This window comes from Magnusiomyces paraingens (genome assembly GCF_902498895.1).
Source record: "Magnusiomyces paraingens strain CBS 517.90 genome assembly, contig: contig4, whole genome shotgun sequence".
Classification (NCBI taxonomy): Eukaryota; Fungi; Ascomycota; class Dipodascomycetes; order Dipodascales; family Dipodascaceae; genus Magnusiomyces; species Magnusiomyces paraingens.
The window spans coordinates 1940870-1956330 of NW_022474070.1; the positions used below are offsets into that span (position 1 = coordinate 1940870).

The window sequence follows — 15461 nt, forward strand, 5'->3', positions numbered from 1 at the left end:
ATTGCATGCTCAACAACGTGCATTATCAACTGCACTAGTCTGCGACAACATTGCATGCTCAACAGTAAGATTAATATAAGCCGAAGTGCGGCCCATAACCTGTTGAACTGTGACACGGGAAGTCATGATAATAATACACCTTGCCAATTGTGCCCTAACAAAAATATTTTTTACCATACAAAATTGACAAAAACAAAAAATTTACTTGAAATCCCAAAATCGACTTTTCTTATTAACCATTTCACAACACGTTATTAAGGAAAACACAAGCCCTTAATTTATAAATCTTAATTTTTTTAAAATTAGTCAGCCACAACCATACTTTTAATGATAAAATGGTAGTTAATTAGTACTTATATATACAAATTTGTACCCCAAAGTTCCATCGTTATAAAATTTTTTAAACCACTTTCATTCTAATATTAGCCCTTACGATTGTCAATAAAATGATATAGTATTGTCAATAAAGTGTTGTAGTATTTGTAAAATATTTTTAAAAAATAAGAATCATGCATTTAGGACATTTTTAATGAAGGGTTGTGCAAATGCTTAATAAGAGTTTGTGTTTTGGTTATTAACGTGTTGAAAATGAAGAGGAAATCGTTATTAAGAGTTTGTGAAATGCTTAATAAGGATTACATTTTGTTAGGGCACAATTGGCAAGGTGATAGAAAATATTATCCAAGAAAAGTATATATTGAAATATATAAGATAAAACAGTTATATAAGAAGAAAGAAAAAGGAAAAGAAAAATTATAAAAGTTGGGGAAGAAACCTTCCTTAAATATCTGAGGGAAAGAAAAATTTGCAGTGGTGAAAATTTTTCATTTGGGTTTGTCCCAAAGTTGAGTGGGTTTGTATTACACTTCAACTTTGTAACAAATTAAGGAGGGTAACCACAGTCACATAAGGGCTTAAACCTAATGCGGCTAAAACTAAAATAAACATAGATTGTCAACCATAGTTTCCCACCCAAACTCACGTGCATTATCAACTGCACTAGTCTGCGACAACATTGCATGCTCAACAGGAATGAGAAGATTCATGGTGCTCTTGTCAAACTTGGGTTTATTCGTAATGAAAGTGACTACGGTGTGTATACCAAAGGATCTGGGTCTACCATGGTTATTATTGCACTGTATGTTGATGATTTACTTATTTCTGGCAATTCTCCTGAAGTCATTGCCAAAACCAAGTCTTCTTTGTCATCTATGTTTAAGATGAAAGACTTGGGCCCAGTCGAGCAGTTCCTTGGCATGAGAGTTAAGCAGTCACCTTACCATATTACTGTGGATGTTTCACGTTATATTTTTGACGTGTTGGAGGAGTTTGGTATGCAGAATTGTTCAAGTGTCAAGACTCCTTTACCCACTCGTGATCTTTCTGATTTTTCCGAGTCTGACTCTGCTACCGATGCCTCCATGTATCGCAGTATTATTGGTAAGCTGATTTATGCTGCTAATTGTGCTCGTCCTGATCTTGCTGTTGCTGTTAGCTTTCTTTGTCGATATATGCAGAATCCTAAGTCTATTCATATGGAAGCTGCTAAGCATACTCTTCGTTATCTTAAGGGTACTGCTGAACTTGGTCTTGAATATCGAGCTCAGAAAGTCTACAAGCTTGTTGGCTATAGTGATGCCGACTATGCACAGGACAAGCAGGACCGTAAGTCCTTTACTGGGTATGTTTTATTCTGTCTGGTGGTCCCATTACTTGGGCTTGCCGAAAAAGCAAGTTAGTCCTGCATCGTCCAGCGTCGAGTCTGAGTACATGTCATTGTCTGATGCGTCTAAGGAATGCTTCTGGATTAATCAGTTGTTGTCCCTTTGCAAGATTCCTGTTCCGTTGCCAGTGACTATGTTTGAGGAAAATCAGGGATGTATTGCTTTGGCTCAGAACCCAGTGTTTCATCGTCGCACCAAGCATATTGATGTTCGTTATCATGTTGTGCGTCACTATATTCGCAGTGGAGTGATTCATCTGGAGTATCTTGATACTCAAGTGATGTTGGCAGATATGTTCACTAAGAATCTTGGTCGTGTGAAGTTTGAGACATTGAGGGGACTACTTGGTATGAAGGCAGTAGGTGATTCTGCGACAAGGGGAGGTGTTGAGCATGCAATGTTGTCGCAGACTAGTGCAGTTGATAATGCACGTGAGTTTGGGTGGGAAACTATGGTTGATAACCTATGTTTATTTTAGTTACAGCCGCATTAGGTTTAAGCCCTTATGTGACTGTGGTTACCCTCCTTAATTTGTTACAAAGTTGAAGTGTAATACATACCCACTCAACTTTGGGACAAACCCAAATGAAAAATTTTCACCACTGCAAATTTTTCTTTCCCTCAGATATTTAAGGAAGGTTTCTTCCCCAACTTTTATAATTTTTCTTTTCCTTTTTCTTTCTTCTTATATAACTGTTTTATCTTATATATTTCAATATATACTTTTCTTGGATAATATTTTCTATTATTATCATGATTTCCCGTGTCACAGTTCAACAATTTATAGATGGGTAGAGAGCTTAATTTAATTTAAATTTTTATTTTGGTGAATATTTTTGTAGTTCCATAAGTGGTTACTGTAGAGTAAAATAAAATAACATATGGTGATCTGGTTACTACACCTTTGGGATTTTTCGCACTTTTTCCCCTAGTAAAGTGGTGGTTTACTAAACAAATAGACGTGGTAAATTTATTTTTTCCCCCACTATAAAAATTGCTTAATAAACATTTTTTTTATTTAACACAACCACCTGGTAAATTTAATATTTTCTGTGGTCAAATAAGCACAGACACCTGGTTAAATAAGCACAACCACCTGGTTAAATGAGCAAATTTAAATGTTTAATTCACCGCATATAATAAATTTAGAATTTTTGAAATTTTTGAAATTTTTTAAAAAATCCTTAAATTAAATTATAAATTACAGAATTATATATATATATATAGCTTGGGAGCAATGCCTCAAGCTTGTTCGTCAAGCGAGCATCATCATTAGTTCTTCTCTGTAGTAACGCGTCAAGCTTGTTCGTCAAGCGAGCATCATCATTAGTTCTTCCAAGTTACAACGCTTCAAGCTTGTTCTTCAAGCGAGCATCATTAGTTCCTCTTAGTATTATAATGCCTCAAGCTTGTCCTTCAAGCGAGCATCATTGTTCGTTCTTCTCAGTATCAACGCGTCAACTTATTTAAGTGAGCATCATCTTTCTTTTTTCTAAGTATCAATGCATCAAACTTATTCGTCAAGTGAGCATCATCGTTCTTTCCTCCAAGTATCAACACGTCAAAATCGTTTGTCGCCAGTGTTGGAATATATGTCATGGTACTATCGTGTATTTCAACATTATCTCATAATATTTTTTTTTCCCAATTACACTCTTTACATTGTTACATTATTCACTAGCAACTACTAGCCCATTACCATTGGAGTTACAATAATTGTTACAATCAAGACTTCCTATTGCTAAAGAAAATTTTTCAAGATGCTCTTTTAAATTTTCTTCATTACAGAAACCTTTCTTGTTTTCTTTCTCTTCTTTTTCTCGCTACTCTAAATTTACGCAAAACTGTTTTTATTAAATACTCTTTCAGCTTTCAGCTTATCAATCGTATTTACTTATTAACTCTTGCTTTTAGTCTTCTCCGCTATGTCTAATAACGGAAACACTACAGGAGTCAATGAAGGACCCTCATCCTTCGAGTCAGCCAGCACTGGAAGTTCTGTTGCCCACTCAACATCTGAGACCCATTCAAAGAACAACGCCAGCTCTTATGAGACATTCGCCGATCTCCCTGTTCATCGTCAAATTGATCTAGCTGAACGTTCTGGATTTACCGTTAGATAATTAATCATTGCCAACATACCAGTTTGTTCCGAAGCATGTGAAGCTGAATTAAAAGTCTTAGCAGACTTGACAGCTTACATTAGAAACTCAAACTTCAAAGCTAGTCCTCCCCCATCTCAAAATGAGGACCCTCGAAAAATGTGGGTAATTTTTTTTGAGATGATATTGCAATCTTTCAAAAGTTTTGAAATAAGGCTTTCGTGATGGTTGGGGGTGTAAGACCTAGATGGAGTAGTTCCTCGAAAAAGCTTGATTCTATACCAAAAATGAGAAGAAGAAAAGTCAATAGGAGCCTCCACACTCCGGCTGTTACCAATATGAAAGCGCCCAAAAAAATTAAGAGCTAAAGCAAGATGGCTGCAAAGAAACGGGTTTTTGTGACGTAAACTTCCAGTGTATTCAACACGTCCTGTTCTGTTTTTTTTACTATGGCGATTGACGAAATAAATGGAGGTTTTTTTCCCAATGTCTGAATCTGTCAAGTCTTGGAGAACCAGGTCGGAAAGCTCGAACCCACGCATGTTATCACCTCTCACCATCAATGCATGGCTTCCTAAGGCTGCAAAAAGAACGTTGAAACTTTTGGATTTCATTAAATGCTCAGACATTTTCACAAGTTCTGCTATTGTATAACCGTCATGTTGGCGAAAGATGATAGAGACTATATGATTAAAAAGGATGAAAAACGAAAATGCAAGAGGGTTGGGAAGGTTTGGTTATTTTTAACCCCCTGTTCCTCGTAAGCTGGCATCAGGACTTATTTTCGGGCTGTTGGAGATGCAATGTTGAAGCCAAAATTAAAAGTTTATTATTAAAATGAAAAGATATATAGTATGGACAAGAAGGATAGCGCAGATGCTGATGTTATATAATTCTATAACCCTTGAATAAAAACAAACAAACAAAATTGTATAACCGTCGGATACTGTGCCACGCGCTTTGTCGGCAAAATTCAAACTCTCCATCCGGCTTTGAATTTCTCTTTTTCCTTTAAGATAATCTTCAATAGAAGAATTTCGAAGTCTTTCAGGCCATTGAATAACTGGAGGTTCTTTGGGGTCTTTCAAGTCAGGGTAGGAGAGAAGCTTAGACTTTTGCAAATTGTAAAGATGATTTAAAGCGGGGGCTGCACCTTCAAAAGAAGCAAACCCATTTGTACGCCCCCTAATGTCAGCAACACCAACAACGCACTCCATGTAGAGGAGGGTTCGTCTAGGTGTGATGATTTCAGGATAGGGAGAGTTGATTTCGGTTGTAACGCGACACCACTTGAAATAAGCCAAAATGACGGCTGTATATTTGACTGTCGTAGCAGGGCTTTTGCCCATTCCTTTTGTAGCATTGATTCTTGCATCGATACTGCGACCAAAAACATCGCAATTATTTGGAAGATGTTTAACGCTTTTTTTTACGGCATCCTTTGCAACTATCTGGTTTTTTTTAACATCGGCTTCCACTTCCAAAATGGCTTGTTTAATAGGGTCGTTTTCGTTAGGCCCCAAACTTGGACTGTCGGCCATAATGAAAAGAATAGATAAAAAAAAAGAGAAGAAGATGTAGTAAAATTTTTTAAGGAAAAGAAAATTTTTTATTAATATTTTTAATATTTTTAACATTTTTTTATATGAGTATCTATATCTATATATATATAAATTTGAAAAAAAAAGTGATTTTTTTGAATTGTCCAAAAAAAGCTCGCCTGCGGCGCATACGGCACAAGTCCGGGGACACGGCTTTCACATAAAAAGGCATTTGAATGCTGCGATTAGCTGTGTAGATTTCATTATGTATGCTTATTAATATAATTCCTAAATAGGCTTATCACCAAGATAAAATATTCTTTAATACTACCTTGCTTGCGGGAAGCTTAAAAAAGTAATTAGCACCATCGGTATTGCATAGTAAATGCCACATGGAAGGCATTTTCTACACTACTAAATATATGAGATGCACTACATACAGAGATGTTTCAAAAATTTAAAAAAAATAATAAGGGCCGAACAGGGAATTGAACCCTGGACCACTCGCAATTTAAACCCAAAGCGAGTATCATACTACTGGAGTTGTGTCAAAATCCAAAACGCGTTTTCGATTTAGCCCAATTAGGAAAGTGTACTTTTTTTCCTCAAAATCCGCCTTTTTTTCGTAACGCGTTTTTTTTAAAGGGTGCTTAACCACTCGGCCAGATTTTTTGGCCCAAGCATTTTGAGAGTAACCCAACCCACAACCATTTTTCTTATATTTTAAGACTCCATTTTCATATCGATTTTCAACAACCACAACACCTTCAACTCTCTTTCTTTATTTTTTAAATTTATTCTTCATTTGTTAAATTTTATAGTCGTATTTTTTTTTTATTTTTAATTTATCTCCTTAATGTTACCTGATTCCAACCTTATCAACGAACTTGCTGGATCCCCATCTCCACCAAAACTCCAACCTGATAATAACGACCCTAACCATTCAAGCATTTCAGATAACGAAGTTCCTGCTGATAAGAGATATGACAAAGATATTGATGGTTTAGATGATTCAGCTGTAAGTGCCGACAATGAGTTGCCTCAGCAAACCTTTAATGGGGTCCAACAAGCAACTGAATTTACTCCCCGGCTTGAAACCATCCTTCCAAAAGTGACAATCGCACCAATTTTAAACTCTATCCATTCGCAAAGGGAGGCTACCAAGGTCTTGCATATGACTAAAAACGATATTCGCAATATTTTGTCAGATATGTACCCTCCTATCTGTTGGAATATATGTCATGGTACTATCGTGTATTTCAACATTATCCCATAATATTTTTTTTCCCAATTACACTCTTTACATTGTTACATTATTCACTAGCAACTACTAGCCCATTACCATTGGAGTTACAATAATTGTTACAATCAAGACTCCCTATTGCTAAAGAAAATTTTTCAAGATGCTCTTTTAAATTTTCTTCATTACAGAAACCTTTCTTGTTTTCTTTCTCTTCTTTTTCTCGCTACTCTAAATTTACGCAAAACTGTTTTTATTAAATACTCCTTCAGCTTTCAGCTTATCAATCGTATTTACTTATTAACTCTTGCTTTTAGGTATGATAGCGAACTTTTATTATTTTATTATTTTATTATTTTTATCATTTATATAATTCTTATATACACTCTAAATTTACGCAAAACTGTTTTTATTAAATACTCCTTCAGCTTTCAGCTTATCAATCGTATTTACTTATTAACTCTTGCTTTTAGTCTTCTCCGCTATGTCTAATCACGGAAACACTACAGGAGTCAATGAAGGACCCTCATCCTTCGAGTCAGCCAGCACTGGAAGTTCTGTTGCCCACTCAACATCTGAGACCCATTCAAAGAACAACGCCAGCTCTTATGAGACATTCGCCGATCTCCCTGTTCATCGTCAAATTGATCTCGCTGACCGTTCTGGATTTACCGTTAGACAATTAACCATTGCCAACATACCAGTTTGTTCCGAAGGATGTGAAGCTGAATTAAAAGTCTTAGCAGACTTGACAGCTTACATTAGAAACTCAAACTTCAAAGCTAGTCCTCCCCCATCCCAAAATCTATCAATGCCAGTATATTTGGTAGAGTTCTTAGTCTGGAAGAAATATTAGACTCTAAAAAACCTAAAGGTATCAAATGCTTAGAGTACGAGTTGGTCTATTTTGAGCAATTTTGTCAATATCCTTATCTCCTTACTCTGCCTCCTAAAGACGACTTAATCGAGCTTGTTCATCGTAAGATTGCAACAGTAATTTATGAAAAATACAACGCTTCTCCCACTTATCTATTTCCAGCCAAAAATGCAATGGAAAGCTTTCAGCACGAGTTGAAGCGAATTAAAGTCCCAAATGGTTTCGATGGAAAAAGTGGGAAAACAAATAGTGAAATAAGCGCACGTTTTCTAAGTCGTGCTTTACCAGGTTCAAGTTCTAAAATTGAATCAGTCAGAGAAAGTTTGGAGAAATTTAAACTATTAGCAGCATTTCATTACCAGAATTGGTCTTATGCTAACACTCATTTTCAATCGAAAGATGCCTTAAAGGAATGGATTAAAAACAGGCAACTAGATGATAGAGCATCTATCGAAGCTGTTCTCCATCGCCATCAGGGTCTTCCTACATCAGTCTACGATAAATCTAATACTGCAAGCACCAAAGATCAAAAGGAACTTGAAATAATTGGCTATGATCCTCATTCTACAAATAAAGCAGGTTTTGCTAAAGGTAAAGCTTTGGAGAAACGAAAGGGGAAGTCAAGGGTTGTATTGGACCAAAGCAAAGTCATTAAACAGCATGATGATAAATTTCTCGATAATAAATATATGAATTCTGTTCAGAATGTTATTGAAGGTTCCTGTACTTATTTGGATAGTCAAACCAGTACGTCCAAACTTATTTTGGATTCTATAGATGAGATTAAGGATGAACTTAAAGGTTTGAGACATAGCACAACAAATCACTACAGGCAAATTCATGGTTATTTAAAAAATATTGATGCTAGATTAAAAGATCTGGAGAGAAGTAAGTACGACATGGGGGAAAGCTTTTATGAAGATTTTGACTGAAAAAATAATACATTTTGTACCAAAAGAGTTCACTTTATTCAAGCGAGAACATGTTTACAAATTAAATGATTAATTATTTATATTTCTTACCCATATAATAAATTTTAATATAAAAAATCCTTATTTAAAATGGAAACTGCCTATTGGCATATTTAAGATAATCCGGTAAAACTGGAGGAGTGACCCCAATCGTCTCTCCAGCGGCTGACCGTTGGCGAATACAGACCCGAAAATTATGAAGCAAACAAGCAACTGAAAATGGTCTCAGGAAATCATTTTTGCCTACTTGTTGCGTCTTAAAACAAAATCCTCCAGAAAATGACTGTTTTATACTTCCAAATACTTGTTCAATAGAAACTCTTAATGGTTTCATAGACTTATTCAAAGCGATTTTTGTTGGGTCGTCGTGAATACTCGAAGGAAAAAATTCAGCCAATAACTGCTGCTGTCGTTTGAATCCCATGTCACCATAAACACAATAATCGATGCCGTCAAATGAATAGCGTGACTTGAGAGTAGTAAGAATACGACTTTCCTTAACAGCTGCTTCGTCATTTATATGACCCGCAAAAGGGCCATATAGACCAATAACCAATCCATCTGGAGCTGTAATAGCTAAATAATTGCAGGTATGCATGTGTTTGTGTCCATTGTACCAGTTGCTTTCCATCCTATTTCCAGGTTTTGATATCCTGTAAGTCGTTCCATCAATAAAACAAAAAACGTTTTCTTCTTTTGCTCCTTTTTCTTTGATACATTGAGTGTAGAAGCGTATTCTTTCTTTGGTAAGGAAAGGATTTTTTTCGAAATCCAACAGCATGCCATAATTATTGTATAAACAGTCAATAAAATCATTTACAATATGGTTGATTGTTGAAGGAGGCCGTCCCCACACTTCTGAAAGATATCTATATGACATGAAATTAGAAAACCTAGACAAACACAGTAGTATGCCTTCTTGGGTTGCGATTTGTTGAGCATGCAATGTTGTCGCAGACTAGTGCAGTTGATAATGCACGTGAGTTTGGGTGGGAAACTATGGTTGACAATCTATGTTTATTTTAGTTTTAGCCGCATTAGGTTTAAGCCCTTATGTGACTGTGGTTACCCTCCTTAATTTGTTACAAAGTTGAAGTGTAATACAAACCCACTCAACTTTGGGACAAACCCAAATGAAAAATTTTCACCACTGCAAATTTTTCTTTCCCTCAGATATTTAAGGAAGGTTTCTTCCCCAACTTTTATAATTTTTCTTTTCCTTTTTCTTTCTTCTTATATAACTGTTTTATCTTATATATTTCAATATATACTTTTCTTGGATAATATTTTCTATTATTATCATGACTTCCCGTGTCACAGTTCAACAGGTTATGGGCCGCACTTCGGCTTATATTAATCTTACTTCCTCTGAAAAAACTCACTCCTCTCAACTATCATGTCTGGGCTACCAAAATTCTTTTGGGTCTTCGTGCTATGAATAATGGTGTCCACCTTTATGTCGAAGCTGGTACTGTCAATCCAGCTGCCAATGAATCCCTTGAAGACCTCACCGCCTCGCTTGATACCGTCGTCCATGATGTCATCCTCAACAATATTTCTCCTGAGTTGATCGAACATGTTAATGATGTGGCCATTAGAGGCCGTGACCTCTGGCTTTACCTTCATCAGGAGTATAGTCAACTCCAACCCGCCGATGTCATCTCTCTTATGAAATCCCTCTATGCTGGCAATATTGATGTTGGTCCAAAGTTTGTTTCTTCTGTTCGTTCATATGTTGCTACATGGCGTTCCATCTACCAATCATTGTCGCCTGATTCGGTTGTGGCCTTCAACGCTTTGGCCTCAATGGGTCCCAATTGTGAGCGCTTCATCCAGTACGCCTTGGAGCACCGCTTTGATAGTAACAACAATACTGACAACCTTGATATTAACAACTTCATCCGGAACACTGATAAATGGGCCAAGTTGTTGAAGATTACTGGACCTCCAGCTACTCTTTCGACTGAAGCGTTCGTTGCTTCATCAAAGAAGTACAATAACAAATCTAAGGGTGATGGTATCAAATGTTTCCGTTGTAAGAGGCGTGGTCATACTTCCAACAATTGTCATGTCTCTTGGGAAGAGGTTCAGGCTGCTCGCCAAGATAATAAGGATGACAAGGAATCTAAGGAGGCTAAAACCTCAAGAGGTTGGTTTGCTGAGACTATTGATGAATTTTCTGAGATAGTTGATGATGATCCATTTGTGAGTTCCGCTTTTGTGTCCGAGACATCTGTTGTTTCTGAAAAGTTTGGTAACAGTTGCTCCGAGTCGTTTGATGATTTGGAATCCGAACTTTTTGATTCTTCTGAGCCGTGTGTCGGCGATGAAGATTGTTTTGTTGGTCAAGTTTCTGAGTATTGTTCAAACTCAGGACTTGATATTGATTCAGTTGGTAAACCGTTTGTTGGTTCCACTGATGATTCTTGTTTTATTTCTGAACCGTATGTCGGTTCTACTGTTGTTTGTTTGGAGTCTGAACCGTGTGTCAGTTCAGCTCCTATTTGTTTTGATTCTGAATCGTTGGTCGATTCGGATATTGTTCCTTTTGATTCTGAACCGTTGGTCGGTTCTTCTTTTATTTCTTGTTCTGATTCTAAACCGTTGGTCGGTTCTGATGATGATATTGTCTTACCTTCTTTTGATTTTTTGGTGGATTCAATTACTGAACCTTCTCCGCCTATTGTTAAACCTATTGTTACACCAAAATCCCGTTTTTCTCCATTCTTTTACTTATCTTTTGTTACCATCATGTTGTTTTCCTTGATTTTAATTGTCGTCTGGCATCCTTCTTCAATCTTGGATTTAAGTCATTCAGTCCATCATGTTTTTGTTGCTGAATCTACTACTTCTGCTGAGGCCAACTTAGTTGTTGGGTCTGATTCTTTTGACTTTATCCATGATACCGGTGCTACCAGTCACATTTGCAATAACATCTCATATTTTTCTTCTCTTCGTCCCACTTCGGCTACCATTCGTGGTCTTGGTTCTGCTACTGCTGAGGGGGTTGGCGACATTGTCGTCGATCTTCTTGGTAAAGATGACCAGCCTTGTGACCGCGTTGTTCTTCGAGATGTTTTATATGTTCCTAAGATTCCTCGCAATTTATTTGCTGCTCGTCGAGCTACTGCTGGTGGTTGTCGGTTCATTCAAGACCTTAACCATATTTCTGCTGTCGAAAATGGCAAAACTCGAGTCCACGCCATTGCCATGGGTGACTTGTACTTTTGTCGTTTCCGAGTTGTTTTGCCTTCCAAGCCAGTTCATGAGGTGTTTGCTGTTGAGTCGTCTGCCAATCTTTGGCACAAGCGACTTGGTCACGCCAGTGTGGACGTTCTCAAGAAATTATCTAAGTCACTTTCTGTCAAGCCTACTCATTTTGAGGTTGTGGATAGTCATAAGTGTGACGCTTGCTTGGGTGGCAAAGCCACAGCATTGCCATTTAATGGTACCACAGAAAAAGCTAGTCGTCCTTTGGAGTTATTTGTTTCTGATTTAAGCGGTCCTCATGTCGCTACCCCTGTGGGTCATCGTTATGTCTTAACCATTATGGATTATTATTCCAGGTACTCTTATGTGGAGTTGTTGGTTAGGAAAAGTGATGCAAGTCTTGCCATTCGTAACTTTATTGCTAGGTGTGAATCTTATTTTTCTGGTGATTCTGCTGGTGATCGAGTTGCATATTTTCATTCTGATAATGGCGGCGAATACATTTCCAAAGACCTGGAGCAGTTCTTTGTGTCTAAGGGTATCAAGCATACTTATACAGTTCCTCATACTCCTCAACAAAATGGTGTTGCTGAGCGATTGAATCGCACATTATTTGAGAAAGCCAAGTCTATGCTTTTATATGCTCATGCTCCTGAATACTTATGGGGTGAAGCTGTCAAGTCTGCTAATTATATTAGGAACCGTCTTCCTAGTCGTACCACTGGTGGTGTTGCACCTCTTCAACTTTGGACTGGTAAACCTCCTAGTTATCATCATATGAAAGTATTTGGTTGTCAAGCTACAGTTGTTCTTCCTGGTGCTAAAAGAGAATCTAAGTTAAGTTCAAATACTGAAGCTGGTGTTTTTGTTGGGTATTCTTTGGATCGTACAGCTTATCGAGTTCTTCTTGATTCAAGCATTGTTGAAGCCAGGAGTGTTTACTTTGATGAGTCCAAGTTTCCATTTATGAAAAGTGATAAGGACTTGTCTATTAATGGTACTGGTGTTGGGTTTAGTGTTGGTTCTGGTTCAGGGTCCATGTCAGGACCTTGTTTTGATTCTAAGGGGACTGGTTTAGGATCTAATGTTAGGGTTAATTCTATTGCTAGTTCTGATTTAAGTTCTGGTTCTAGTTTTGGGTCTCATAGATCTTTACCAGCATCCTCATCTGGTTCTGGTTCTGGTTCTATTTGTGCTTTACCGTCTCCGTCTCCGTCTTCTTCACCGTCTCATTCTCCGTCGCCGCCTCCTTCTTCTTCTTCTTCTATTATTGTTAATATGCCTCGTTCTGTTCGTCGCATTTTGTCTACACCTTCTGCTCCTCTTGAGTCTCCTACTCTTCCTACTCTTCCTTCTATTGCTTCAGTTCCATCTCTTCCTAGTTCTCCTATTCTTCCACCTTCAGATCATGATGTCTCTATCTCTCCTGACTCAAGTCCAATTGTTTCTTCTTCGGAATATATTCCTTCACAATTAGACTTATCTGAAGCTGGTCCATCTATTAATGAATCTGATATTTCAGGTGATTCTGGGATCTCGCAACGAGGGGTGATATTGGGTTTCAACCGTCTATCATTGCTTCGTCTCCCACTCCACCACCTTTTGTTGAGTTGGAAGTAGTGCCACTTAGTCAAGAATCTCCTTCGTCTGATCTTGTTAATTCTCTTGACCAAGCTGGTGTTAGTGTTGTCACTAAGGATGATACTCAAGCTGTTTTGCCTAAATCTCGATCTCGTGTTGTTGCTGTTCGTTTACCTTCTATAACTCCTGCCAAACGCCCGAGTTCAGATGACATTGTTTCACCTCCTTCTAAACACCTTTGTGAAAATTCTTTGAAACAATCTCCAGTGTCTGCAACACCTGCAAAACGTCCAGCTGAAGAAGAGTGTATTTCTTATCGTCGTCTCAAATCTCTCCGCTTTGAGTATGATGATGTGGCTTTACTTGTTTTTACAGATCCTAGTAGTTTTGAAGAAGCTATGTCTAGTGAAGAAGCTGAGTTTTGGCTTGAAGCCTGTGTTATTGAAATGTCGTCTCTTAAACGCAATGGTACTTGGGAATTGGTTGATCTCCCACCTGGTCGCAAGGCTATCAATAGCAAATGGGTGTTTAAAGTTAAGCGCAAAGCTGACGGTTCAATTGAACGTTACAAAGCTCGTCTCGTGTGTATTGGATTTTCGCAAGTTGAAGGTATTGATTATACTGAAACTTTTGCTCCCGTTGTTCGTTACGAGACTGTGAGGATTGTTCTTGCTATTGCTGCTCAGTTTGGGTTCCAGGTTCATCATATGGATGTCGAGACTGCATTTCTTAATGGTGATCTCAAAGAAGATATTTATATGAGACAACCTAAAGGCTTTGTTGTCAAAGGTCAGGAATCTAAAGTGTGTCATTTGAAGAAGTCTTTATATGGTTTAAAGCAAGCTCCTTTGTGTTGGAATGAGAAGATTCATGGTGCTCTTGTCAAACTTGGGTTTATTCGTAATGAAAGTGACTACGGTGTGTATACCAAAGGATCTGGGTCTACCATGGTCATTATTGCACTGTATGTTGATGATTTACTTATTTCTGGCAATTCTTCTGAAGTCATTGCCAAAACCAAGTCTTCTTTGTCATCTATGTTTAAGATGAAAGACTTGGGCCCAGTCGAGCAGTTCCTTGGCATGAGAGTTAAGCAGTCACCTTATCATATTACTGTGGATGTTTCACGTTATATTTTTGACATGTTGGAGGAGTTTGGTATGCAGAATTGTTCAAGTGTCAAGACTCCTTTACCCACTCGTGATCTTTCTGATTTTTCCGAGTCTGACTCTGCTACCGATGCCTCCATGTATCGCAGTATTATTGGTAAGCTGATTTATGCTGCTAATTGTGCTCGTCCTGATCTTGCTGTTGCTGTTAGCTTTCTTTGTCGATATATGCAGAGTCCTAAGTCTATTCATATGGAAGCTGCTAAGCATACTCTTCGTTATCTTAAGGGTACTGCTGAACTTGGTCTTGAATATCGAGCTCAGAAAGTCTACAAGCTTGTTGGCTATAGTGATGCCGATTATGCACAGGACAAGCAGGACCGTAAGTCCTTTACTGGGTATGTTTTATTCTGTCTGGTGGTCCCATTACTTGGGCTTGTCGAAAGCAAGTTAGTCCTGCATCGTCCAGCGTCGAGTCTGAGTATATGTCATTGTCTGATGCGTCTAAGGAATGCTTCTGGATTAATCAGTTGTTGTCTCTTTGCAAGATTCCTGTTCCGTTGCCAGTGACTATGTTTGAGGACAATCAGGGATGTATTGCTTTGGCTCAGAACCCAGTGTTTCATCGTCGCACCAAGCATATTGATGTTCGGTATCATGTTGTCCGTCACTATATTCGCAGTGGAGTGATTCATCTGGAGTATCTTGATACTCAAGTGATGTTGGCAGATATGTTTACTAAGAATCTTGGTCGTGTGAAGTTTGAGACATTGGGGGACTACTTGGTATGAAGGCAGTAGGTGATTCTGCGACAAGGGGAGGTGTTGAGCATGCAATGTTGTCGCAGACTAGTGCAGTTGATAATGCACGTGAGTTTGGGTGGGAAACTATGGTTGACAATCTATGTTTATTTTAGTTTTAGCCGCATTAGGTTTAAGCCCTTATGTGACTGTGGTTACCCTCCTTAATTTGTTACAAAGTTGAAGTGTAATACAAACCCACTCAACTTTGGGACAAACCCAAATGAAAAATTTTCACCACTGCAAATTTTTCTTTCCCTCAGATATTTAAGGAAGGTTTCTTCCCCAACTTTTATAATTTTTCTT

The 15461-nt window shown here is 37.8% G+C and overlaps 3 protein-coding genes across 3 annotated transcripts; 2 read left to right on the forward strand and 1 right to left on the reverse strand.

The window, feature by feature from the left end:
• Positions 1–1019: 1019 nt before the first annotated feature.
• SAPINGB_P005376 (uncharacterized protein) lies at positions 1020–3847 on the forward strand (the record flags this gene model as incomplete). Its single annotated transcript, XM_032000090.1, has 3 exons — positions 1020–1681; positions 1740–2155; positions 3639–3847. The coding sequence occupies 3 exons, from the start codon at positions 1020–1022 to the stop codon at positions 3845–3847; spliced, it is 1287 nt and encodes a 428-aa protein (XP_031855981.1).
• A 116-nt stretch (positions 3848–3963) lies between these two features.
• On the reverse strand, positions 3964–5367 carry SAPINGB_P005377 (uncharacterized protein; the record flags this gene model as incomplete). The annotated part of the gene is made up of 2 exons (XM_032000091.1): positions 3964–4508; positions 4764–5367. The coding sequence occupies 2 exons, from the start codon at positions 5365–5367 to the stop codon at positions 3964–3966; spliced, it is 1149 nt and encodes a 382-aa protein (XP_031855982.1).
• Positions 5368–6223: 856 nt separating this feature from the next.
• On the forward strand, positions 6224–15146 carry SAPINGB_P005378 (uncharacterized protein; the record flags this gene model as incomplete). Its single annotated transcript, XM_032000092.1, has 7 exons — positions 6224–6611; positions 7081–7310; positions 7394–8372; positions 9098–9110; positions 9784–13187; positions 13301–14753; positions 14810–15146. 7 exons carry the CDS (start codon positions 6224–6226, stop codon positions 15144–15146), a joined length of 6804 nt encoding a protein of 2267 aa, XP_031855983.1.
• Between the last annotated feature and the right edge of the window lie 315 nt (positions 15147–15461).